This window comes from Palaemon carinicauda, chromosome 43, assembly GCF_036898095.1.
Source record: "Palaemon carinicauda isolate YSFRI2023 chromosome 43, ASM3689809v2, whole genome shotgun sequence".
Classification (NCBI taxonomy): Eukaryota; Metazoa; Arthropoda; class Malacostraca; order Decapoda; family Palaemonidae; genus Palaemon; species Palaemon carinicauda.
This window is the reverse complement of record NC_090767.1, coordinates 49,404,601-49,428,371: the sequence shown is the minus strand read 5'-3', so window position 1 is coordinate 49,428,371 and position 23,771 is coordinate 49,404,601. Positions and strand designations below refer to the sequence as shown.

Genomic DNA, 23,771 nt, shown 5'->3' with positions numbered 1-23,771 from the left:
AGGAAAGAACACTTCCGAGGGGAAAGAAGACTTCCAAGTAGAAAGAAGACTTTCAAGAGGAAGAAGACTCCAAGGGAAAGAAGACTTCCAAGGGGAAAGGAGACTTCCAAGTGGAAAGACGACTTCCTAGTCAAAGACGACTTCCAAGAGGAAAGAAGACTTCCAAGAGGAAAGAAGACTTCCAAGTGGAAAGACGACTTCCAAGTCAAAGACGACTTCCAAGAGGAAAGAAGACTTCCAAGTGGGAAGAAGATTTCCAAGTGTGAAGAAGATTTCCAAAAGGAAGGAAGACTTCCAAGAAGAAAGAAGACTTCCATGTGGAAAGAAGACTTCCAAGGGGAAAGACGACTTCCTAGTCAAAGACGACTTCCAAGAGGAAAGAAGACTTCCAAGAGGAAAGAAGACTTCCAAGTGGAAAGACGACTTCCAAGTCAAAGACGACTTCCAAGAGGAAAGAAGACTTCCAAGTGGGAAGAAGATTTCCAAGTGGAAAGAAGATTTCCAAAAGGAAGGAAGACTTCCAAGAAGAAAGAAGACTTCCATGTGGAAAGAAGACTTCCAAGGGGAAAGAAGACTTCCAAGGGGAAAGAAGACATCCAAGTGGAAGGAAGACTTCCAAGAGGAAAGAGGGCTTCCAAGTGGAAAGACGACTTCCTAGTCAAAGACGACTTCCAAGAGGAAAGAAGACTTCCAAGAGGAAAGAAGACTTCCAAGTGGAAAGACGACTTCAAGTCAAAGACGACTTCCAAGAGGAAAGAAGACTTCCAAGTGGGAAGAAGATTTCCAAGTGGGAAGAAGATTTCCAAAAGGAAGAAAGGAAGGAAGACTTCCAAGAGGAAAAAAAGACTTCCAAGTGGAAAGAAGTGTTTCTAGTGGAAAGACAACTTCCAAGTGGAGAGACGACTTCCAGGAGGAAAGAAGACTTCCAAGTGGAAGGTAGACTTTCAAAGGAAGGAAGACTTCCAAGGGGAAAGAAGACTTCCAAGTGGAAAGAAGACTTCCAAGAGGAAAAAAGACTTCTAAGTGGAAAGAAGACTTCAAAGGAGAAAGAAGACTTCCAAGAGGAAAGAAGACTTCAAAGTGGAAAGAAGCTTCCAAGAGGAAGAAAGACTTCCAAGTGGAAGAAAGACCTTCAAGGGGAAGGAAGACTTCCAAGTGGAAAGAAGACTTCCAAGAGGAAAGAAGATTTCCAAGTGGAAGGAAGACCTCCGAAAGGGAGGAAGACCTCCAAAAAGGAAGGAAAACTTCCAAGGGGAAAAAGACTTTCAAGAGGATAGATGACATCCAAGTGGAAAGAAGACTTCCAAGGGGAAAGAAGACTTCCAAGAGGAAAGAAGACTTCCAAGAGTAAGAAAGACTTCCAAGTGGAAGAAAGACTTTCAAGGGGAAGGAAGACTTCCAAGTGGAAAGAAGACTTCCAAGAGGAAAAAACACTTTCAAGGGGAAAAAGACTTCGAAGTGGAAGAAAGACTTCCAAGAGGATAGAAGACTTCAAGTGGAAAGAAGACTTCCAAGGGGAAAGAAGACCTCCAAGAGGAAGAAAGACTTCCAAGTGGAAGAAAGACTTTCAAGGGGAAGGAAGACTTCCAAGTGGAATGAAGACTTTCAAGAGGAAAGATGACTTCCAATTGGAAGGAAGACTTCCAAGGGAAAAGAAGACTTCCTAGTGGAAAGAAGACTTCCAAGTGGAAAGATGACTTCCAAGAGGAAAAAAGACTTCCAAGGGGAAAAAGACTTCCAAATGGAAGGAAGACTTCCAAGAGGAAAGAAGACTTCCAAGTGGAAAGAAGACTTCCAAGGGGAAAGAAAACTTCCAAATGGAAAGAAGATTTCCAAGTGGGAAGAATACTTCCAAGGGGAAAGAAGACTTCCAAGTGGAAAGAAGACTTCCAAAAGGAAAAAAGACTTCCAAAAGGAAGAAAGCTTTCCAAGGGGGAAGAAGACTTCCAAGTATTAGACGACTTCCAAGTGGAAAGAAGACTTCCAAAAGGAAAGAAGACTTCCAAGAGTGAGGAAGACTTCCAAGAGGAAAGAGGACTTCCAAGAAGAAAGAAGACTTCCAAGTGGAAGCAAGACTTCCAGCAGGAAGGAAGACTTCCAAGAGGAAATAACACTTCCAAGGGGAAAGAAGACTTCCAAGGGGAAAGAAGACTTCCAAGTGGAAGGAAGACTTCCAAGTGGAAGAAAGACTTCCAAGAGGAAAGAAGACTTCCAAGAGAAAAGAAAACTTCCAAGTGAAAGACGACTTCCATGTGGAAAGAAGACTTCCAAGAGGAAAGAAGACTCTCAAAAGGAAGGAAAACTTCCAAGGGGAAAGAAGACTTCCAAGTGGAAAGAAGACTTCCAAGTGGAAAGAAGATTTCCTAGAGGAAAGAAGACTTCAAAGTGGAAGGAAGACTTCCAAGGCGAAGGAAGACTTCCAAAGGGAAGGAAGACTTTCAAGGGGGAAAGAAGATTTCCAAGAGGAAAGGAGACATCAAAGTGGAAAGAAGACTTCCAAGAGGAAAGAAGACTTCAAAGGGGAAAGATGACTTCCAAAATGAAAGAACACTTCCAAGGGGAAAGAACACTTCCAAGTGGAAAGAAGACTTCCAAGGGGAAAAAACACTTCCAAGTGGAAAGAAGACTTCCAAAAGGAAGGAAGACTTCCAAAAGGAAAGAAGACTTCCAAGGGGAAAGAAGACTTCCAAGTGGAAGGAAGACTTCCAAAAGGAAGGAAGACTTCCAAGTGGAAAGACGACTTCCAAGAGGAAAGAAGATTTCCAAGTGGAAGGAAGACTTCCAAAAGGAAGGAAGACTTCCAAGGGGAAAGAAGACTTCCAAGAGGAAAGAAGACTTTCAAGTGGAAAGAAGACTTCCAAGGGGAAAGAAGACTTCCAAGTGAAAAGAAGACTTCCAAGAGGAAAGAAGATTTCCAAGTGGAAGGAAGACTTCTAAAAGGAAGGAAGACTTCCAAGGGGAAAGAAGACTTTCAAGAGGAACGAAGACATCCAAGTTGAAAGAAGACTTCCAAGGGGTAAGAAGACTTTCAAGGGGAAAGAAGACTTCCAGAAGGAAGAAAGACTTCCAAGAGGAAAGAAGACTTCCAAGGGGAAAGAAGACTTCCAAGTGGAAAGAAGACTTTCAAGAGGAAAGAAGACTCCCAAGGGGAAAGAAGACTTCCAAGGGGAAAGGAGACTTCCAAGTGGAAGGAAGACTTCCAAAATGATGGAAGACTTCCAAGTGGAAAGACAACTTCCTAGTCAAAAAAGACTTCCAAGAGGAAAGAAGACTTCCAAGTGGAAACACGACTTCCAAGTCAAAGACGACTTCCAAGAGGAAAGAAGACTTCCAAGTGGGAAGAAGATTTCCAAATGGAAGGAAGACTTCCAAGAAGAAAGAAGACTTCCATGTGGAAAGAAGACTTCCAAGTGGAAAGAAGACTTCCAAGGGGAAAGGAGACTTCCATGGGGGAAGAACACTTCCAAGAGGAAATAAGACTCCCTTGGGGAAAGAAGACTTCCAAGAGGAAGGAAGACTTCCAAGTGGAAGGAAGACTTCCAAGTGGAAGGAAGACTTCCAAAAGGATGGAAGACTTCCAAGTGGAAGAAAGACTTCCAAGAGGAAAGAAGACTTCCAAGTGGAAAAACGACTTCCAAGTGGAAAGACGACTCTCAAAATGAAGGAAGACTTCCAAGGGGAAAGAAGACTTCCAAGTGGAAAGAAGACTTCCAAGCAGAAAGAAGATTTCCTAGAGGAAAGAAGACTTCCAAGTGGAAGGAAGACTTCCAAAGGGAAGGAAGACTTTCAAGGGGGAAAGAAGACTTTCAAGAGGAAAGGAGACATCCAAGTGGAAAGAAGACTTCCATGAGGAAAGAAGACTTCCAAGGGGAAAGAAGACTTCCAAAAGGAAAGAAGACTTCCAAGGGGAAAGAAGACTTCCAAATGGAAGGAAGACTTCCAAAAGGAAAGAAGACTTCCAAGGGGAAAGAAGACTTCCAAGTGGAAAGAAGACTTCCAAGTGGAAGAAAGACTTCCAAAAGGAAGGAAGACTTCCAAGAGGAAAGAAGACTTCCAAGTGGAAAGACGACTTCCAAGTGGAAAGACGACTTCCAAGAGGAAAGAAGATTTCCAAGTGGAAGGAAGACTTCCAAAAGGAAGGAAGACTTCCAAGAGGAAAGAAGACTTCCAAGTGGAAAGAAGACTTCCAAGGGGAAAGAAGACTTTCGAGTGGAAAGAAGACTTCCAAGTGGAAAGAAGACTTCCAAGGGGAAAGAAGACTTCCAAGAGGAAAGAAGATTTCCAAGTGGAAGGAAGACTTCCAAAAGGAAGGAAGACTTCCAAGAGGAAAGAAGACTTCCAAGTGGAAAGAAGTCTTTCAAGTGGAAAGACAACTTCCAAGTGGAAAGACGACTTCCAAGAGGAACGAAGACATCCAAGTTGAAAGAATACTTCCAAGGGGAAAGAAGACTTCCAAGTGGAAGGAACACTTCCAAGTGGAAGGAAGACTTCCAAAAGGATGGAATACTTCCAAGTGGAAAGAAGACTTCCAAGGGGAAAGGACACTTCCAAGTGGAAAGGAGACTTCCAAGTGGAAAGACGACTTTCTAGTCAAAGACGACTTCCAAGAGGAAAGAAGACTTCCAAGAGGAAAGAAGACTTCCAAGTGGAAAGACGACTTCCAAGTCAAAGACGACTTCCAAGAGGAAAGAAGACTTCCAAGTGGGAAGAAGATTTCCAAGTGTGAAGAAGATTTCCAAAAGGAAGGAAGACTTCCAAGAAGAAAGAAGACTTCCATGTGGAAAGAAGACTTCCAAGGGGAAAGACGACTTCCTAGTCAAAGACGACTTCCAAGAGGAAAGAAGACTTCCAAGAGGAAAGAAGACTTCCAAGTGGAAAGACGACTTCCAAGTCAAAGACGACTTCCAAGAGGAAAGAAGACTTCCAAGTGGGAAGAAGATTTCCAAGTGGGAAGAAGATTTCCAAAAGGAAGGAAGACTTCCAAGAAGAAAGAAGACTTCCATGTGGAAAGAAGACTTCCAAGGGGAAAGAAGACTTCCAAGGGGAAAGAAGACATCCAAGTGGAAAGAAGACTTCCAAGTGGGAAGAAGATTTCCAAGTGGGAAGAAGATTTCCAAAAGGAAGAAAGGAAGGAAGACTTCCAAGAGGAAAAAAAGACTTCCAAGTGGAAAGAAGTCTTTCTAGTGGAAAGACAACTTCCAAGTGGAGAGACGACTTCCAGGAGGAAAGAAGACTTCCAAGTGGAAGGTAGACTTTCAAAAGGAAGGAAGACTTCCAAGGGGAAAGAAGACTTCCAAGTGGAAAGAAGACTTCCAAGAGGAAAAAAGACTTCCAAGTGGAAAGAAGACTTCAAAGGAGAAAGAAGACTTCCAAGAGGAAAGAAGACTTCAAAGTGGAAAGAAGCTTCCAAGAGGAAGAAAGACTTCCAAGTGGAAGAAAGACCTTCAAGGGGAAGGAAGACTTCCAAGTGGAAAGAAGACTTCCAAGAGGAAAGAAGATTTCCAAGTGGAAGGAAGACCTCCGAAAGGGAGGAAGACCTCCAAAAGGAAGGAAAACTTCCAAGGGGAAAAAGACTTTCAAGAGGATAGATGACATCCAAGTGGAAAGAAGACTTCCAAGGGGAAAAAAGACTTCCAAGAGGAAAGAAGACTTCCAAGAGTAAGAAAGACTTCCAAGTGGAAGAAAGACTTTCAAGGGGAAGGAAGACTTCCAAGTGGAAAGAAGACTTCCAAGAGGAAAAAACACTTTCAAGGGGAAAAAGACTTCGAAGTGGAAGAAAGACTTCCAAGAGGATAGAAGACTTCCAAGTGGAAAGAAGACTTCCAAGGGGAAAGAAGACCTCCAAGAGGAAGAAAGACTTCCAAGTGGAAGAAAGACTTTCAAGGGGAAGGAAGACTTCCAAGTGGAATGAAGACTTTCAAGAGGAAAGATGACTTCCAAGTGGAAGGAAGACTTCCAAGGGAAAAGAAGACTTCCTAGTGGAAAGAAGACTTCCAAGTGGAAAGATGACTTCCAAGAGGAAAAAAGACTTCCAAGGGGAAAAAGACTTCCAAATGGAAGGAAGACTTCCAAGAGGAAAGAAGACTTCCAAGTGGAAAGAAGACTTCCAAGGGGAAAGAAAACTTCCAAATGGAAAGAAGATTTCCAAGTGGGAAGAATACTTCCAAGGGGAAAGAAGACTTCCAAGTGGAAAGAAGACTTCCAAAAGGAAAAAAGACTTCCAAAAGGAAGAAAGCTTTCCAAGGGGGAAGAAGACTTCCAAGTATTAGACGACTTCAAAGTGGAAAGAAGACTTCCAAAAGGAAAGAAGACTTCCAAGAGTGAGGAAGACTTCCAAGAGGAAAGAGGACTTCCAAGAAGAAAGAAGACTTCCAAGTGGAAGCAAGACTTCCAGCAGGAAGGAAGACTTCCAAGAGGAAATAACACTTCCAAGGGGAAAGAAGACTTCCAAGGGGAAAGAAGACTTCCAAGTGGAAGGAAGACTTCCAAGTGGAAGAAAGACTTCCAAGAGGAAAGAAGACTTCCAAGAGAAAAGACGACTTCCAAGTGGAAAGACGACTTCCATGTGGAAAGAAGACTTCCAAGAGGAAAGAAGACTCTCAAAAGGAAGGAAAACTTCCAAGGGGAAAGAAGACTTCCAAGTGGAAAGAAGACTTCCAAGTGGAAAGAAGATTTCCTAGAGGAAAGAAGACTTCAAAGTGGAAGGAAGACTTCCAAGGCGAAGGAAGACTTCCAAAGGGAAGGAAGACTTTCAAGGGGGAAAGAAGATTTCCAAGAGGAAAGGAGACATCAAAGTGGAAAGAAGACTTCCAAGAGGAAAGAAGACTTCAAAGGGGAAAGATGACTTCCAAAATGAAAGAACACTTCCAAGGGGAAAGAACACTTCCAAGTGGAAAGAAGACTTCCAAGGGGAAAAAACACTTCCAAGTGGAAAGAAGACTTCCAAAAGGAAGGAAGACTTCCAAAAGGAAAGAAGACTTCCAAGGGGAAAGAAGACTTCCAAGTGGAAGGAAGACTTCCAAAAGGAAGGAAGACTTCCAAGTGGAAAGACGACTTCCAAGAGGAAAGAAGATTTCCAAGTGGAAGGAAGACTTCCAAAAGGAAGGAAGACTTCCAAGGGGAAAGAAGACTTCCAAGAGGAAAGAAGACTTTCAAGTGGAAAGAAGACTTCCAAGGGGAAAGAAGACTTCCAAGTGAAAAGAAGACTTCCAAGAGGAAAGAAGATTTCCAAGTGGAAGGAAGACTTCTAAAAGGAAGGAAGACTTCCAAGGGGAAAGAAGACTTTCAAGAGGAACGAAGACATCCAAGTTGAAAGAAGACTTCCAAGGGGTAAGAAGACTTTCAAGGGGAAAGAAGACTTCCAGAAGGAAGAAAGACTTCCAAGAGGAAAGAAGACTTCCAAGGGGAAAGAAGACTTCCAAGTGGAAAGAAGACTTTCAAGAGGAAAGAAGACTCCCAAGGGGAAAGAAGACTTCCAAGGGGAAAGGAGACTTCCAAGTGGAAGGAAGACTTCCAAAATGATGGAAGACTTCCAAGTGGAAAGACAACTTCCTAGTCAAAAAAGACTTCCAAGAGGAAAGAAGACTTCCAAGTGGAAACACGACTTCCAAGTCAAAGACAACTTCCAAGAGGAAAGAAGACTTCCAAGTGGGAAGAAGATTTCCAAATGGAAGGAAGACTTCCAAGAAGAAAGAAGACTTCCATGTGGAAAGAAGACTTCCAAGTGGAAAGAAGACTTCCAAGGGGAAAGAAGACTTCCATGGGGGAAGAACACTTCCAAGAGGAAATAAGACTCCCTTGGGGAAAGAAGACTTCCAAGAGGAAGGAAGACTTCCAAGTGGAAGGAAGACTTCCAAGTGGAAGGAAGACTTCCAAAAGGATGGAAGACTTCCAAGTGGAAGAAAGACTTCCAAGAGGAAAGAAGACTTCCAAGTGGAAAAACGACTTCCAAGTGGAAAGACGACTCTCAAAATGAAGGAAGACTTCCAAGGGGAAAGAAGACTTCCAAGTGGAAAGAAGACTTCCAAGCAGAAAGAAGATTTCCTAGAGGAAAGAAGACTTCCAAGTGGAAGGAAGACTTCCAAAGGGAAGGAAGACTTTCAAGGGGGAAAGAAGACTTTCAAGAGGAAAGGAGACATCCAAGTGGAAAGAAGACTTCCATGAGGGAAGAAGACTTCCAAGGGGAAAGAAGACTTCCAAAAGGAAAGAAGACTTCCAAGGGGAAAGAAGACTTCCAAATGGAAGGAAGACTTCCAAAAGGAAAGAAGACTTCCAAGGGGAAAGAAGACTTCCAAGTGGAAAGAAGACTTCCAAGTGGAAGAAAGACTTCCAAAAGGAAGGAAGACTTCCAAGAGGAAAGAAGACTTCCAAGTGGAAAGACGACTTCCAAGTGGAAAGACGACTTCCAAGAGGAAAGAAGATTTCCAAGTGGAAGGAAGACTTCCAAAAGGAAGGAAGACTTCCAAGAGGAAAGAAGACTTCCAAGTGGAAAGAAGACTTCCAAGGGGAAAGAAGACTTTCGAGTGGAAAGAAGACTTCCAAGTGGAAAGAAGACTTCCAAGGGGAAAGAAGATTTCCAAGTGGAAGGAAGACTTCCAAAAGGAAGGAAGACTTCCAAGAGGAAAGAAGACTTCCAAGTGGAAAGAAGTCTTTCAAGTGGAAAGACAACTTCCAAGTGGAAAGACGACTTCCAAGAGGAACGAAGACATCCAAGTTGAAAGAATACTTCCAAGGGGAAAGAAGACTTCCAAGTGGAAGGAACATTTCCAAGTGGAAGGAAGACTTCCAAAAGGATGGAATACTTCCAAGTGGAAAGAAGACTTCCAAGGGGAAAGGAGACTTCCAAGTGGAAAGGAGACTTCCAAGTGGAAAGACGACTTCCTAGTCAAAGACGACTTCCAAGAGGAAAGAAGACTTCCAAGAGGAAAGAAGACTTCCAAGTGGAAAGACGACTTCCAAGTCAAAGACGACTTCCAAGAGGAAAGAAGACTTCCAAGTGGGAAGAAGATTTCCAAGTGTGAAGAAGATTTCCAAAAGGAAGGAAGACTTCCAAGAAGAAAGAAGACTTCCATGTGGAAAGAAGACTTCCAAGGGGAAAGACGACTTCCTAGTCAAAGACGACTTCCAAGAGGAAAGAAGACTTCCAAGAGGAAAGAAGACTTCCAAGTGGAAAGACGACTTCCAAGTCAAAGACGACTTCCAAGAGGAAAGAAGACTTCCAAGTGGGAAGAAGATTTCCAAGTGGGAAGAAGATTTCCAAAAGGAAGGAAGACTTCCAAGAAGAAAGAAGACTTCCATGTGGAAAGAAGACTTCCAAGGGGAAAGAAGACTTCCAAGGGGAAAGAAGACATCCAAGTGGAAGGAAGACTTCCAAGAGGAAAGAGGGCTTCCAAGTGGAAAGACGACTTCCTAGTCAAAGACGACTTCCAAGAGGAAAGAAGACTTCCAAGAGGAAAGAAGACTTCCAAGTGGAAAGACGACTTCCAAGTCAAAGACGACTTCCAAGAGGAAAGAAGACTTCCAAGTGGGAAGAAGATTTCCAAGTGGGAAGAAGATTTCCAAAAGGAAGAAAGGAAGGAAGACTTCCAAGAGGAAAAAAAGACTTCCAAGTGGAAAGAAGTCTTTCTAGTGGAAAGACAACTTCCAAGTGGAGAGACGACTTCCAGGAGGAAAGAAGACTTCCAAGTGGAAGGTAGACTTTCAAAAGGAAGGAAGACTTCCAAGGGGAAAGAAGACTTCCAAGTGGAAAGAAGACTTCCAAGAGGAAAAAAGACTTCCAAGTGGAAAGAAGACTTCAAAGGAGAAAGAAGACTTCCAAGAGGAAAGAAGACTTCAAAGTGGAAAGAAGCTTCCAAGAGGAAGAAAGACTTCCAAGTGGAAGAAAGACCTTCAAGGGGAAGGAAGACTTCCAAGTGGAAAGAAGACTTCCAAGAGGAAAGAAGATTTCCAAGTGGAAGGAAGACCTCCGAAAGGGAGGAAGACCTCCAAAAGGAAGGAAAACTTCCAAGGGGAAAAAGACTTTCAAGAGGATAGATGACATCCAAGTGGAAAGAAGACTTCCAAGGGGAAAGAAGACTTCCAAGAGGAAAGAAGACTTCCAAGAGTAAGAAAAACTTCCAAGTGGAAGAAAGACTTTCAAGGGGAAGGAAGACTTCCAAGTGGAAAGAAGACTTCCAAGAGGAAAAAACACTTTCAAGGGGAAAAAGACTTCGAAGTGGAAGAAAGACTTCCAAGAGGATAGAAGACTTCCAAGTGGAAAGAAGACTTCCAAGAGGAAAAAAGACTTCCAAGGGGAAAAAGACTTCCAAATGGAAGGAAGACTTCCAAGAGGAAAGAAGACTTCCAAGTGGAAAGAAGACTTCCAAGGGGAAAGAAAACTTCCAAATGGAAAGAAGATTTCCAAGTGGGAAGAATACTTCCAAGGGGAAAGAAGACTTCCAAGTGGAAAGAAGACTTCCAAAAGGAAAAAAGACTTCCAAAAGGAAGAAAGCTTTCCAAAGGGGAAAAAGACTTCCAAGTGGAAAGACGACTTCCAAGTGGAAAGAAGACTTCCAAAAGGAAAGAAGACTTCCAAGAGTGAGGAAGACTTCCAAGAGGAAAGAGGACTTCCAAGAAGAAAGAAGACTTCCAAGTGGAAGCAAGACTTCCAGCAGGAAGGAAGACTTCCAAGAGGAAATAACACTTCCAAGGGGAAAGAAGACTTCCAAGGGGAAAGAAGACTTCCAAGTGGAAGGAAGACTTCCAAGTGGAAGAAAGACTTCCAAGAGGAAAGAAGACTTCCAAGAGAAAAGACGACTTCCAAGTGGAAAGACGACTTCCATGTGGAAAGAAGACTTCCAAGAGGAAAGAAGACTCTCAAAAGGAAGGAAAACTTCCAAGGGGAAAGAAGACTTCCAAGTGGAAAGAAGACTTCCAAGTGGAAAGAAGATTTCCTAGAGGAAAGAAGACTTCAAAGTGGAAGGAAGACTTCCAAGGCGAAGGAAGACTTCCAAAGGGAAGGAAGACTTTCAAGGGGGAAAGAAGATTTCCAAGAGGAAAGGAGACATCAAAGTGGAAAGAAGACTTCCAAGAGGAAAGAAGACTTCAAAGGGGAAAGATGACTTCCAAAATGAAAGAACACTTCCAAGGGGAAAGAACACTTCCAAGTGGAAAGAAGACTTCCAAGGGGAAAAAACACTTCCAAGTGGAAAGAAGACTTCCAAAAGGAAGGAAGACTTCCAAGTGGAAGGAAGACTTCCAAATGGAAGGAAGACTTCCAAAAGGAAAGAAGACTTCCAAGGGGAAAGAAGACTTCCAAGTGGAAAGAAGACTTCCAAGTGGAAGAAAGACTTCCAAAAGGAAGGAAGACTTCCAAGAGGAAAGAAGACTTCCAAGTGGAAAGACGACTTCCAAGTGGAAAGGCGACTTCCAAGAGGAAAGAAGATTTCCAAGTGGAAGGAAGACTTCCAAAAGGAAGGAAGACTTCCAAGAGGAAAGAAGACTTCCAAGTGGAAAGAAGACTTCCAAGGGGAAAGAAGACTTTCAAGTGGAAAGAAGACTTCCAAGTGGAAAGAAGACTTCCAAGGGGAAAGAAGACTTCCAAGAGGAAAGAAGATTTCCAAGTGGAAGGAAGACTTCCAAAAGGAAGGAAGACTTCCAAGAGGAAAGAAGACTTCCAAGTGGAAAGAAGTCTTTCAAGTGGAAAGACAACTTCCAAGTGGAAAGACGACTTCCAAGAGGAACGAAGACATCCAAGTTGAAAGAATACTTCCAAGAGGAAAGAAGACTTCCAAGTGGAAGGAACACTTCCAAGTGGAAGGAAGACTTCCAAAAGGATGGAATACTTCCAAGTGGAAAGAAGACTTCCAAGTAAAAAGCCGACTTCCTAGTCAAAGACGACTTCCAAGAGGAAAGAAGACTTCCAAGAGGAAAGAAGACTTCCAAGTGGAAAGACGACTTCCAAGTCAAAGACGACTTCCAAGAGGAAAGAAGACTTCCAAGTGGGAAGAAGATTCCCAAAAGGAAGGAAGACTTCCATGTGGAAAGAAGACTTCCATGTGGAAAGAAGACTTCCAAGTGGAAAGAAGACTTCCAAGGGGAAAGAAGACTTCCAAGTGGAAGAAAGACTTCCAAGAGGAAAGAAGGCTTCCAAGAGGAAAGAAGACTTCCAAATGGAAGGAAGACTTCCAAAAGGACAAAGGAGACTTCCAAGTGGAAAGAAGACTTCCAAGAGGAAGGAAGACTTCCAAGTGGAAGGAAGACTTCCAAGAGGAAGGAAGACTTGCAAGAGGAAAGAAGGCTCTAAAGGGAAAAATACTTCCAAGAGGAAAGAAGACTTCCAAAGGGAAAAAATACTTCCACGAGGAAAGAAGACTTCCAAGGGGATAGAAGACTTCCAAGTGGGAAATAAGACTTCCAAGAGGAAAGAAGATTTCCAAGTGGAAGGAAGACTTCCAAAAGGAAGGAAGACTTCCAAGAGGAAAGAAGACTTCCAAGTGGAAAGAAGTCTTTCAAGTGGAAAGACAACTTCCAAGTGGAATGACGACTTCCAGGAGGAAAGAAGACTTCCAAGTGGAAGGAATACTTCCAAGAGGAAAGAAGACTTCCAAGGGGAAAGAATATTTCCAAGAGGAAAGAAGACTTCCAAGGGGATAGAAGACTTCCAAGTGGAAAGAAGACTTCCAGGAGGAAAGAAGATTTCCAAGTGGAAGGAAGACTTCCAAAAGAAAGGAAGACTTCCAATAGGAAAATAGACTTCCAAGTGGAAAGAAGTCTTTTAAGTGGAAAGACAACTTCCAAGTGGAAAGACGACTTCCAGGAGGAAAGAAGACTTCCAAGTGGAAGGAAGACTTTCAAAAGGAAGGAAGACTTCCAAGTGGAAAGAAGACTTCCAAGAGAAAAAAAGACTCCCAAGAGGAAAGAAGACTTCAAAGGAGAAAGAAGACTTTCAAGAGGAAACAAGACTTCCAAGTGGAAAGAAGCTTTCAAGTGGAAAGAAGACTTCCAAGAGGAAAGAAGATTTCCAAGTGGAAGGAAGACATCCAAAAGGAAGGAAGACCTCCAAAAGGAAGGAAGACTTCCAAGGGGAAAGAAGACTTCCAAGAGGAAGGAAGACTTCCAAGTGGAAAAAAGACTTTCAAGGGGAAGGAAGACTTCCAAGTGGAAAGAAGACTTCCAAGAGGAAAGATGACTTTCAATTGGAAGGAAGACTTCCAAGGGAAAAGAAGACTTCCTAGTGGAAAGAAGACTTCCAAGTGGAAAGAAGACTTCCAAGAGGAAAAAAGACTTTCAAGGGGAAAAAAACTTCGAAGTGGGATAAAGACTTCCAAGAGGATAGAAGACCTCCAAGTGGAAAGAAGACTTCCAAGGGGAAAGAAGACTTCCAAGAGGAAGAAAGACTTCCAAGTGGAATGAAGACTTCCAAGAGGAAAGATGACTTTCAAGTGGAAGGAAGACTTCCAAGGGAAAAGAAGACTTCCTAGTGGAAAGAAGACTTCCAAGTGCAAAGATTACTTCCAAGAGAAAAAAAGACTTCCAATGGAAAGAAGAATTCCAAGTGGAAAGAAAACTTCCAAGTGGAAAGAAGATTTCCAAGTGGGAAGAAGACTTAGAAGGGGAAAGAAGACTTCCAAGTGGAAAGAAGACTTCCAAAAGGAAAAAAGACTTATAAAAGGAAGAAAGACTTCCAAGGGAAAAGAAGACTTCCAAGTGGAAAGACGACTTCCAAGTTGGAAGAAGACTTCCAAGTGGAAAGAAGACTTACAAGAGGAAAGAGGACTTCCAAGTGGAAAGAAGACTGCCAAGTGGAAAGAAGACTTCCAAAAGGAAAGAAGACTTCCAAGAGGGAGGAAGACTTCCATGAGGAAAGAGGACTTCCAAGAGGAAAGAAGACTTACAAGTGGAAGGAAGACTTCCAAAAGGAAGGAAGACTTCCAAGAGGAAAGAAGACTTCCAAGGGGAAAGAAGACTTCCAAGAGGAAAGAAGACATCCAAGTGGAAAGAACACTTCCAAGGGGAAAGAAGACTTCCAAGGGGTAAAAAGACTTTCAAGGGGAAAGAAGACTCCCAAGTGGAAGGAAGACTTCCAAGTGGAAGAAAGACTTCCAAGAGGAAAGAAGACTTCCAAGTGGAAAGACGACTTCCAAGTGGAAAGAAGACTTCCAAGTGGAAAGAAGACTCTCAAACGGAAGGAAGACTTCCAAGGGGATTGAATACTTCAAAGGGGATAGAAGACTTCCAAGTGGAAAGAAGACTTCCAAGTAGAAAGAAGATTTCCTAGAGGAAAGAAGACTTCCAAGTGGAAGGAAGACTTCCAAAGGGAAGGAAGACTTCCAAATGGAAGGAAGACTTTCAAGGGGGAAAGAAGACTCCCAAGAGGAAAGGAGACATCCAAGTGGAAAGAAGACTTCCAAGAGGAAAGAAGACTTCCAAGGGGAAAGATGACTTCCAAAAGGAAAGAAGACTTCCAAGGGGAAAGAAGACTTCCAAGTGGAAAGAAGACTTCCAAAAGGAAGGAATACTTCCGAAAGGAAAGAAGACTTCCAAGGGGAAAGAAGACTTCCAAGTAGAAAGAAGACTTCCAATTGGAAGGAAGACTTCCAAAAGGAAGGAAGCCTTCCAAGTGGAAGGAATACTTCCAAGAGGAAAGAAGACTTCCAAGGGGAAAGAATATTTCCAAGAGGAAAGAAGACTTCCAAGGGGATAGAAGACTTCCAAGTGGAAAGAAGACTAACAGGAGGAAAGAAGATTTCCAAGTGGAAGGAAGACTTCCAAAAGAAAGGAAGACTTCCAATAGGAAAATAGACTTCCAAGTGGAAAGAAGTCTTTTAAGTGGAAAGACAACTTCCAAGTGGAAAGACGACTTCCAGGAGGAAAGAAGACTTCCAAGTGGAAGGAAGACTTTCAAAACGAAGGAAGACTTCCAAGTGGAAAGAAGACTTCCAAGAGAAAAAAAGACTCCCAAGTGGAAAGAAGACTTCAAAGGAGAAAGAAGACTTTCAAGAGGAAACAAGACTTCCATGTGGAAAGAAGCTTTCAAGTGGAAAGAAGACTTCCAAGAGGAAAGAAGATTTCCAAGTGGAAGGAAGACATCCAAAAGGAAGGAAGACCTCCAAAAGGAAGGAAGACTTCCAAGGGGAAAGAAGACTTCCAAGAGGAAGGAAGACTTCCAAGTGGAAGAAAGACTTTCAAGGGGAAGGAAGACTTCCAAGTGGAAAGAGGACTTCCAAGAGGAAAGATGACTTTCAATTGGAAGGAAGACTTCCAAGGGAAAAGAAGACTTCCTAGTGGAAAGAAGACTTCCAAGTGGAAAGAAGACTTCCAAGAGGAAAAAAGACTTTCAAGGGGAAAAAAGACTTTGAAGTGGAATAAAGACTTCCAAGAGGATAGTAGACCTCCAAGTGGAAAGAAGACTTCCAAGGGGAAAGAAGACTTCCAAGAGGAAGAAAGACTTCCAAGTGGAATGAAGACTTCCAAGAGGAAAGATGACTTTCAAGTGGAAGGTAGATTTCCAAGGGAGAAGAAGACATCCTAGTGGAAAGAAGACTTCCAAGTGGAAAGATTACTTCCAAGAGAAAAAAAGACTTCCAATGGAAAGAAGAATTCCAAGTGGAAAGAAAACTTCCAAGTGGAAAGAAGATTTCCAAGTGGGAAGAAGACTTACAAGGGGAAAGAACACTTCCAAGAGGAAAGAAGACTTCCAAATGGAAAGAAGACTTTCAAGTGGAAAGAAGACTTCCAAGGGGAAAGAAGACTTTCAAGAGGAATGAAGACATCCAAGTTGAAAGAAGACTTCCAAGGGAAAGAAGACTTCCAAGTGGAAAGAAGACTTCCAAGAGGAAAGAAGACTTCCAAAGGGGAAAGAAGACTTCCAAGTGGAAAGAAGACTTTTAGGAGGAAAGAAGACTCCCAAGGGGAAAGAAGACTTCCAAGGGGAAAGGAGACTTCCAAGTGGAAGGAAGACTTCCAAGTGGAAGGAAGACTTCCAAAAGGATGGAAGACTTCCAAGTGGAAAGAAGACTTCCTAGTGGAAAGCCGACTTCCCAGTCGAAGACAACTTCCAAGAGGACAGAAGACTTCCTAGAGGAAAGAAGACTTCCAAGTGGAAAGACGACGTCCAAGTCAAAGACGTCTTCCAAGAGAAAAGAAGACTTCCAAGTGGGAAGAAGATTTCCAAAAGGAAGGAAGACTTCCATGTGGAAAGAAGACTTTCAAGTGGAAAGAAGACTTCCAAGGGGAAAGAAGACTTCCAAGGGGAAAGAAGACATCCAAGTGGAAGGAAGACTTCCAAGAGGAAAGAGAGCTTCCAAAAGGAAAGAATACTTCCAAGTGGAAAGAAGACTTCCAAAAGGACAAAGAAGACTTCCAAGTGGAAAGAAGACTTCCAAGAGGAAGGAAGACTTCCAAGTGGAAGGAAGACTTCCAAGAGGAAGAAAGACTTGCAAGAGGAAAGAAGGCTTCCCAAAGGGAAAAAACTTCCAAGAGGAAAGAAGACTTCCAAGGGGAAAGAATACTTCCAAGAGGAAAGAAGACTTCCAAGGGGATAGAAGACTTCCAAGTGGGAAATAAGACTTCCAAGAGGAAAAAAGATTTCCAAGTGGAAGGAAGACTTCCAAAAGAAAGGAAGACTTCCAAGAGGAAAGAAGACTTCCAAGTGGAAAGACAACTTCCAAGTGGAAAGACGACTTCCAGGAGGAAAGAAGACTTCCAAGTGGAAGGAATACTTCCAAGAGGAAAGAAGACTTCCAAGGGGAAAGAATACTTCCAAGAGGAAAGAAGACTTCCAAGGGGATAGAAGACTTCCAAGTGGAAAGAAGACTTCCAAGAGGAAAGAAGATTTTCAAGTGGAAGGAAGACTTCCGAAAGGAAGGAAGACTTCCAAGAGGAAAAAAAGACTTCCAAGTGGAAAGAAGTCTTTCAAGTGGAAAGACAACTTCCAAGTGGAGAGACGACTTCCAGGAGGAAAGAAGACTTCCAAGTGGAAGGTAGACTTTCAAAAGGAAGGAAGATTTCCAAGGGGAAAGAAGACTTCCAAGTGGAAAGAAGACTTCCAAGAGGAAAAAAGACTTCCAAGTGGAAAGAAGACTTCAAAGGAGAAAGAAGACTTCCAAGAGGAAAGAAGACTTCAAAGTGGAAAGAAGCTTCCAAGAGGAAGAAAGACTTCCAAGTGGAAGAAAGACCTTCAAGGGGAAGGAAGACTTCCAAGTGGAAAGAAGACTTCCAAGAGGAAAGAAAATTTCCAAGTGGAAGGAAGACCTCCGAAAGGGAGGAAGACCTCCAAAAGGAAGGAAAACTTCCAAGGGGAAAAAGACTTTCAAGAGGATAGATGACATCCAAGTGGAAAGAAGACTTCCAAGGGGAAAGAAGACTTCCAAGAGGAAAGAAGACTTCCAAGAGTAAGAAAGACTTCCAAGTGGAAGAAAGACTTTCAATGGGAAGGAAGACTTCCAAGTGGAAAGAAGACTTCCAAGAGGAAAAAACACTTTCAAGGGGAAAAAGACTTCGAAGTGGAAGAAAGACTTCCAAGAGGATAGAAGACTTCCAAGTGGAAAGAAGACTTCCAAGGGGAAAGAAGACTTCCAAGAGGAAGAAAGACTTCCAAGTGGAAGAAAGACTTTCAAGGGGAAGGAAGACTTCCAAGTGGAATGAAGACTTTCAAGAGGAAAGATGACTTCCAAGTGGAAGGAAGACTTCCAAGGGAAAAGAAGACTTCCTAGTGGAAAGAAGACTTCCAAGTGGAAAGATGACTTCCAAGAGGAAAAAAGACTTCCAAGGGGAAAAAGACTTCCAAATGGAAGGAAGACTTCCAAGAGGAAAGAAGACTTCCAAGTGGAAAGAAGACTTCCAAGGGGAAAGAAAACTTCCAAATGGAAAGAAGATTTCCAAGTGGGAAGAATACTTCCAAGGGGAAAGAAGACTTCCAAGTGGAAAGAAGACTTCCAAAAGGAAAAAAGACTTCCAAAAGGAAGAAAGCTTTCCAAGGGGGAAGAAGACTTCCAAGTGGAAAGACGACTTCCAAGTGGAAAGAAGACTTCCAAAAGGAAAGAAGACTTCCAAGAGTGAGGAAGACTTCCAAGAGGAAAGAGGACTTCCAAGAAGAAAGAAGACTTCCAAGTGGAAGCAAGACTTCCAGCAGGAAGGAAGACTTCCAAGAGGAAAGAAGACTTCCAAGGGGAAAGAAGACTTACAAGAGGAAATAACACTTCCAAGGGGAAAGAAGACTTCCAAGGGGAAAGAAGACTTCCAAGTGGAAGGAAGACTTCCAAGTGGAAGAAAGACTTCCAAGAGGAAAGAAGACTTCCAAGAGAAAAGACGACTTCCAAGTGGAAAGACGACTTCCATGTGGAAAGAAGACTTCCAAGAGGAAAGAAGACTCTCAAAAGGAAGGAAAACTTCCAAGGGGAAAGAAGACTTCCAAGTGGAAAGAAGACTTCCAAGTGGAAAGAAGATTTCCTAGAGGAAAGAAGACTTCAAAGTGGAAGGAAGACTTCCAAGGCGAAGGAAGACTTCCAAAGGGAAGGAAGACTTTCAAGGGGTAAAGAAGATTTCCAAGAGGAAAGGAGACATCAAAGTGGAAAGAAGACTTCCAAGAGGAAAGAAGACTTCAAAGGGGAAAGATGACTTCCAAAAGGAAAGAACACTTCCAAGGGGAAAGAACACTTCCAAGTGGAAAGAAGACTTCCAAGGGGAAAAAACACTTCCAAGTGGAAAGAAGACTTCCAAAAGGAAGGAAGACTTCCAAAAGGAAAGAAAACTTCCAAGGGGAAAGAAGACTTCCAAGTGGAAGGAAGACTTCCAAAAGGAAGGAAGACTTCCAAGTGGAAAGACGACTTCCAAGAGGAAAGAAGATTTCCAAGTGGAAGGAAGACTTCCAAAAGGAAGGAAGACTTCCAAAGGGAAAGAAGACTTACAAGAGGAAAGAAGACTTTCAAGTGGAAAGAAGACTTCCAAGGGGAAAGAAGACTTCCAAGTGAAAAGAAGACTTCCAAGAGGAAAGAAGATTTCCAAGTGGAAGGAAGACTTCTAAAAGGAAGGAAGACTTCCAAGGGGAAAGAAGACTTTCAAGAGGAACGAAGACATCCAAGTTGAAAGAAGACTTCCAAGGGGAAAGAAGACTTTCAAGGGGAAAGAAGACTTCCAGAAGGAAGAAAGACTTCCAAGAGGAAAGAAGACTTCCAAGGGGAAAGAAGACTTCCAAGTGGAAAGAAGACTTTCAAGAGGAAAGAAGACTCCCAAGGGGAAAGAAGACTTCCAAGGGGAAAGGAGAATTCCAAGTGGAAGGAAGACTTCCAAAATGATGGAAGACTTCCAAGTGGAAAGACGACTTCCTAGTCAAAAAAGACTTCCAAGAGGAAAGAAGACTTCCAAGTGGAAACACGACTTCCAAGTCAAAGACGACTTCCAAGAGGAAAGAAGACTTCCAACTGGGAAGAAGATTTCCAAAAGGAAGGAAGACTTCCAAGAAGAAAGAAGACTTCCATGTGGAAAGAAGACTTCCAAGTGGAAAGAAGACTTCCAAGGGGAAAGAAGACTTCCATGGGGGAAGAACACTTCCAAGAGGAAATAAGACTCCCTTGGGGAAAGAAGACTTCCAAGAGGAAGGAAGACTTCCAAGTGGAAGGAAGACTTCCAAGTGGAAGGAAGACTTCCAAAAGGATGGAAGACTTCCAAGTGGAAGAAAGTCTTCCAAGAGGAAAGAAGACTTCCAAGTGGAAAGACGACTTCCAAGTGGAAAGACGACTCTCAAAATGAAGGAAGACTTCCAAGGGGAAAGAAGACTTCCAAGTGGAAAGAAGACTTCCAAGCAGAAAGAAGATTTCCTAGAGGAAAGAAGACTTCCAAGTGGAAGGAAGACTTCCAAAGGGAAGTTAGACTTTCAAGGGGGAAAGAAGACTTTCAAGAGGAAAGGAGACATCCAAGTGGAAAGAAGACTTCCATGAGGAAAGAAGACTTCCAAGGGGAAAGAAGACTTCCAAAAGGAAAGAAGACTTCAAAGGGGAAAGAAGACTTCCAAATGGAAGGAAGACTTCCAAAAGGAAAGAAGACTTCCAAGGGGAAAGAAGACTTCCAAGTGGAAAGAAGACTTCCAAGTGGAAGAAAGACTTCCAAAAGGAAGGAAGACTTCCAAGAGGAAAGAAGACTTCCCAGTGGAAAGACGACTTCCAAGTGGAAAGACGACTTCCAAGAGGAAAGAAGATTTCCAAGTGGAAGGAAGACTTCCAAAAGGAAAGAAGACTTCCAAGAGGAAAGAAGACTTCCAAGTGGAAAGAAGACTTCCAAGGGGAAAGAAGACTTTCAAGTGGAAAGAAGATTCCAAGTGGAAAGAAGACTTTCAAGGGGAAAGAAGACTTCCAAGAGGAAAGAAGATTTCCAAGGGGAAGGAAGACTTCCAAAAGGAAGGAAGACTTCCAAGAGGAAAGAAGACTTCCAAGTGGAATGAAGTCTTTCAAGTGGAAAGACAACTTCCAAGTGGAAAGACGACTTCCAAGAGGAACGAAGACATCCAAGTTGAAAGAATACTTCCAAGGGGAAAGAAGACTTCCAAGTGGAAGGAACACTTCCAAGTGGAAGGAAGACTTCCAAAAGGATGGAATACTTCCAAGTGGAAAGAAGACTTCCAAGTAAAAAGCCGACTTCCTAGTCAAAGACGACTTCCAAGAGGAAAGAAGACTTCCAAGAGGAAAGAAGACTTCCAAGTGGAAAGACGACTTCCAAGTCAAAGACGACTTCCAAGAGGAAAGAAGACTTCCAAGTGGGAAGAAGATTTCCAAAAGGAAGGAAGACTTCCATGTGGAAAGAAGACTTCCATGTGGAAAGAAGACTTCCAAGTGGAAAGAAGACTTCCAAGGGGAAAGAAGACTTCCAAGTGGAAGAAAGACTTCCAAGAGGGAAAGAAGGCTTCCAAGAGGAAAGAAGACTTCCAAATGGAAGGAAGACTTCCAAAAGGACAAAGGAGACTTCCAAGTGGAAAGAAGACTTCCAAGAGGAAGTAAGACTTCCAAGTGGAAGGAAGACTTCCAAGAGGAAGGAAGACTTGCAAGAGGAAAGAAGGCTCTAAAGGGAAAAATACTTCCAAGAGGAAAGAAGACTTCCAAAGGGAAAAATACGTCCACGAGGAAAGAAGACTTCTAAGGGGATAGAAGACTTCCAAGTGGGAAATAAGACTTCCAAGAGGAAAGAAGATTTCCAAGTGGAAGGAAGACTTCCAAAAGGAAGGAAGACTTCCAAGAGGAAAGAAGACTTCCAAGTGGAAAGAAGTCTTTCAAGTGGAAAGACAACTTCCAAGTGGAATGACGACTTCCAGGAGGAAAGAAGACTTCCAAGTGGAAGGAATACTTCCAAGAGGAAAGAAGACTTCCAAGGGGAAAGAATATTTCCAAGAGGAAAGAAGACTTCCAAGGGGATAGAAGACTTCCAAGTGGAAAGAAGACTTCCAGGAGGAAAGAAGATTTCCAAGTGGAAGGAAGACTTCCAAAAGAAAGGAAGACTTCCAATAGGAAAATAGACTTCCAAGTGGAAAGAAGTCTTTTAAGTGGAAAGACAACTTCCAAGTGGAAAGACGACTTCCAGGAGGAAAGAAGACTTCCAAGTGGAAGGAAGACTTTCAAAAGGAAGGAAGACTTCCAAGTGGAAAGAAGACTTCCAAGAGAAAAAAAGACTCCCAAGTGGAAAGAAGACTTCAAAGGAGAAAGAAGACTTTCAAGAGGAAACAAGACTTCCAAGTGGAAAGAAGCTTTCAAGTGGAAAGAAGACTTCCAAGAGGAAAGAAGATTTCCAAGTGGAAGGAAGACATCCAAAAGGAAGGAAGACCTCCAAAAGGAAGGAAGACTTCCAAGGGGAAAGAAGACTTTCAAGAGGAAAGATGACATCCAAGTGGAAAGAAGACTTCCAAGGGGAAAGAAGACTTCCAAGAGGAAGAAAGACTTCCAAGTGGAAGAAAGACTTTCAAGGGGAAGGAAGACTTCCAAGTGGGAAGAAGACTTCCAAGAGGAAAGATGACTTCCAATTGGAAGGAAGACTTCCAAGGGAAAAGAAGACTTCCTAGTGGAAAGAAGACTTCCAATTGGAAAGAAGACTTCCAGGAGGAAAAAAGACTTTCAAGGGGAAAAAAGACTTCGAAGTGGAAGAAAGACTTCCAAGAGGATAGAAGACTAACAAGTGGAAAGAAGACTTCCAAGGGGAAAGAAGACTCCTAAGAGGAAGAAAGAGTTCCAAGTGGAAGAAAGACTTTCAAGTAGAAGGAAGACTTCCAAGTGGAATGAAGACTTCCAAGAGGAAAGATGACTTCAAAGTGGAAGGAAGACTTCCAAGGGAAAAGAAGACTTCCTAGTGGAAAGAAGACTTCCAAGTGGAAAGATGACTTCCAAGAGGAAAAAAGACTTCCAGGGGGAAAAAAGACTTCCAAGTGGAAGGAAGACTTCCAAGTGGAAAGAAGACTTCCAAGTGGAAAGAAGACTTCCAAGGGGAAAGAAAACTTCCAAATGGAAAGAAGACTTCCAAGGGGAAAGAAGACTTCCAAGTGGAAAGAAGACTTCCAAAAGGAAAAAAACTTCCAAAAGGAAGAGACTTCCAAGGGGAAAGAAGACTTCCAAGTGGAAAGACGACTTCCAAGTGGAAAGAAGACTTCCATGTGGAAAGAAGACTTCCAAGAGGAAAGAAGACTTCCAAGTGGAAAGAAGACTTCCAAAAGGAAAGAAGACTTCCAAGAGGGAGGAAGATATCCAAGAGGAAAGAGGACTTCCAAGAGGAAAGAAGACATCCAAGTGGAAGGAAGACTTCCAGCAGGAAGGAAGACTTCCAAGAAGAAAGAAGACTTCCAAGGGGAAAGAAGACTTCCAAGAGGAAATAAGACTTCCAAGGGGATAGAAGATTTCCAAGAGGAAAGAAGACATCCAAGTGGAAAGAAAAATTCCAAGGGGAAAGAAGACTTCCAAGTGGAAGGAAGACTTCCAAGTGGAAGAAAGACTTCCTAGAAGAAAGAAGACTTCCAAGTGGAAAGACGACTTCCAAGTGGAAAGACGACTTCCAAGTGGAAAGAAGACTATCAAAAGGAAGGAAGACTTCCAAGGGGAAAGAACACTTCCAAGTGGAAAGAAGACTTACAAGTGGAAAAAAGACTTCCAAGTGGAAGGAAGACTTCCAAAGGGATGGAAGACTTTTGAGGGGGAAAGAAGACTTCTAAGAGGAAAGGAGACATCCAAGTGGAAAGAAGACTTCCAAGAGGAAAGAAGACTTCCAAGGGGAAAGAAGACTTCCAAAAGGAAAGAAGACTTCCAAGGGGAAAGAAGACTTCCAAGTGGAAAGAAGACTTCCAAAAGGAAGGAAGACTTCCAAGGGGAAAGAAGACTTCCAAGTAGAAAGAAGACTTCCAAGTGTAAGGAAGACTTCCAAGAAGAAAGAAGACTTCCAAGTGGAAAGACGACTTCCAAGTGGAAAGACGACTTCCAAGAGGAAAGAAGATTTCCAAGTGGAAGGAAGACTTCCAAAAGGAAGGAAGACTTCCAAGGGGAAAAAAGACTTCCAAGTGGAAAGAAGACTTCCAAGGGGAAAGAAGACTTCCAAGAGGAAGAAAGACTTCCTCGTGGAAAGAAGACTTCCAAGAGGAAAGAAGATTTCCAATTGGAAGGAAGACTTCCAAAAGGAAGGAAGACTTCCAAGGGGAAAGAAGACTTTCAAGAGGAACGAAGACATCCAAGTTGAAAGAAGACTTCCAAGGGGAAAGAAGACTTCCAAGTGGAAAGAAGACTTCCAAAAGGAAGGAAGACTTCCAAGAGGAAAGAAGAATTCCGAGGGGA

The 23,771-nt window shown here is 42.7% G+C and overlaps 5 protein-coding genes across 5 annotated transcripts in view; all 5 read left to right on the top strand.

Annotated features, from left to right (window-relative positions):
• LOC137633853 (transcriptional regulator ATRX homolog) overlaps nt 1–873 on the top strand; it is a 2,639-nt gene extending 1,766 nt beyond the window's left edge. The window contains exon 2 of the mRNA XM_068366094.1: nt 3–873. Coding sequence (XP_068222195.1) covers nt 3–873 — 871 coding nt within the window. The remainder of the gene's footprint in view (nt 1–2) is intronic.
• Nucleotides 874–1,617: 744 nt separating this feature from the next.
• LOC137633852 (uncharacterized) lies at nt 1,618–2,238 on the top strand. Its single transcript, XM_068366093.1, has one exon. It carries the CDS (start codon nt 1,618–1,620, stop codon nt 2,236–2,238), a length of 621 nt encoding a protein of 206 aa, XP_068222194.1.
• Nucleotides 2,239–3,658: 1,420 nt separating this feature from the next.
• LOC137633851 (trichohyalin-like) lies at nt 3,659–5,588 on the top strand. The gene is made up of 2 exons (XM_068366092.1): nt 3,659–3,829; nt 4,308–5,588. Exons 1-2 carry the CDS (start codon nt 3,659–3,661, stop codon nt 5,586–5,588), a joined length of 1,452 nt encoding a protein of 483 aa, XP_068222193.1.
• Nucleotides 5,589–5,929: 341 nt separating this feature from the next.
• On the top strand, nt 5,930–10,032 carry LOC137633850 (trichohyalin-like). The gene is made up of 2 exons (XM_068366091.1): nt 5,930–6,381; nt 8,676–10,032. Exons 1-2 carry the CDS (start codon nt 5,930–5,932, stop codon nt 10,030–10,032), a joined length of 1,809 nt encoding a protein of 602 aa, XP_068222192.1.
• Nucleotides 10,033–13,410: 3,378 nt separating this feature from the next.
• Nucleotides 13,411–21,975, top strand: LOC137633849 (trichohyalin-like). The gene is made up of 3 exons (XM_068366090.1): nt 13,411–13,876; nt 14,829–15,479; nt 21,281–21,975. Exons 1-3 carry the CDS (start codon nt 13,411–13,413, stop codon nt 21,973–21,975), a joined length of 1,812 nt encoding a protein of 603 aa, XP_068222191.1.
• Nucleotides 21,976–23,771: the final 1,796 nt, after the last annotated feature.

What these genes read in the sequence shown, in the direction of transcription:
- LOC137633852 (XM_068366093.1), top strand. Translation starts at nt 1,618, where the DNA reads ATGACTTCCAATTGGAAGGAAGACTTCCAAGGGAAAAGAAGACTTCCT.
- LOC137633851 (XM_068366092.1), top strand. Translation starts at nt 3,659, where the DNA reads ATGAAGGAAGACTTCCAAGGGGAAAGAAGACTTCCAAGTGGAAAGAAG. An exon ending in AGAGGAAAGGAGACATCCAA is followed by an intron (nt 3,830 to 4,307) that starts GTGGAAAGAAGA and finishes GACTTCCAAAAG; the next exon opens with GAAGGAAGACTTCCAAGAGG.
- LOC137633850 (XM_068366091.1), top strand. Translation starts at nt 5,930, where the DNA reads ATGACTTCCAAGTGGAAGGAAGACTTCCAAGGGAAAAGAAGACTTCCT. An exon ending in AAGAAGACTTCCAAGTGGAA is followed by an intron (nt 6,382 to 8,675) that starts GCAAGACTTCCA and finishes ACAACTTCCAAG; the next exon opens with TGGAAAGACGACTTCCAAGA.
- LOC137633849 (XM_068366090.1), top strand. Translation starts at nt 13,411, where the DNA reads ATGACTTTCAAGTGGAAGGAAGACTTCCAAGGGAAAAGAAGACTTCCT. An exon ending in AGAGGAAAGAAGACTTACAA is followed by an intron (nt 13,877 to 14,828) that starts GTGGAAGGAAGA and finishes ACAACTTCCAAG; the next exon opens with TGGAAAGACGACTTCCAGGA. An exon ending in AGATGACTTTCAAGTGGAAG is followed by an intron (nt 15,480 to 21,280) that starts GTAGATTTCCAA and finishes GACGACTTCCAG; the next exon opens with GAGGAAAGAAGACTTCCAAG.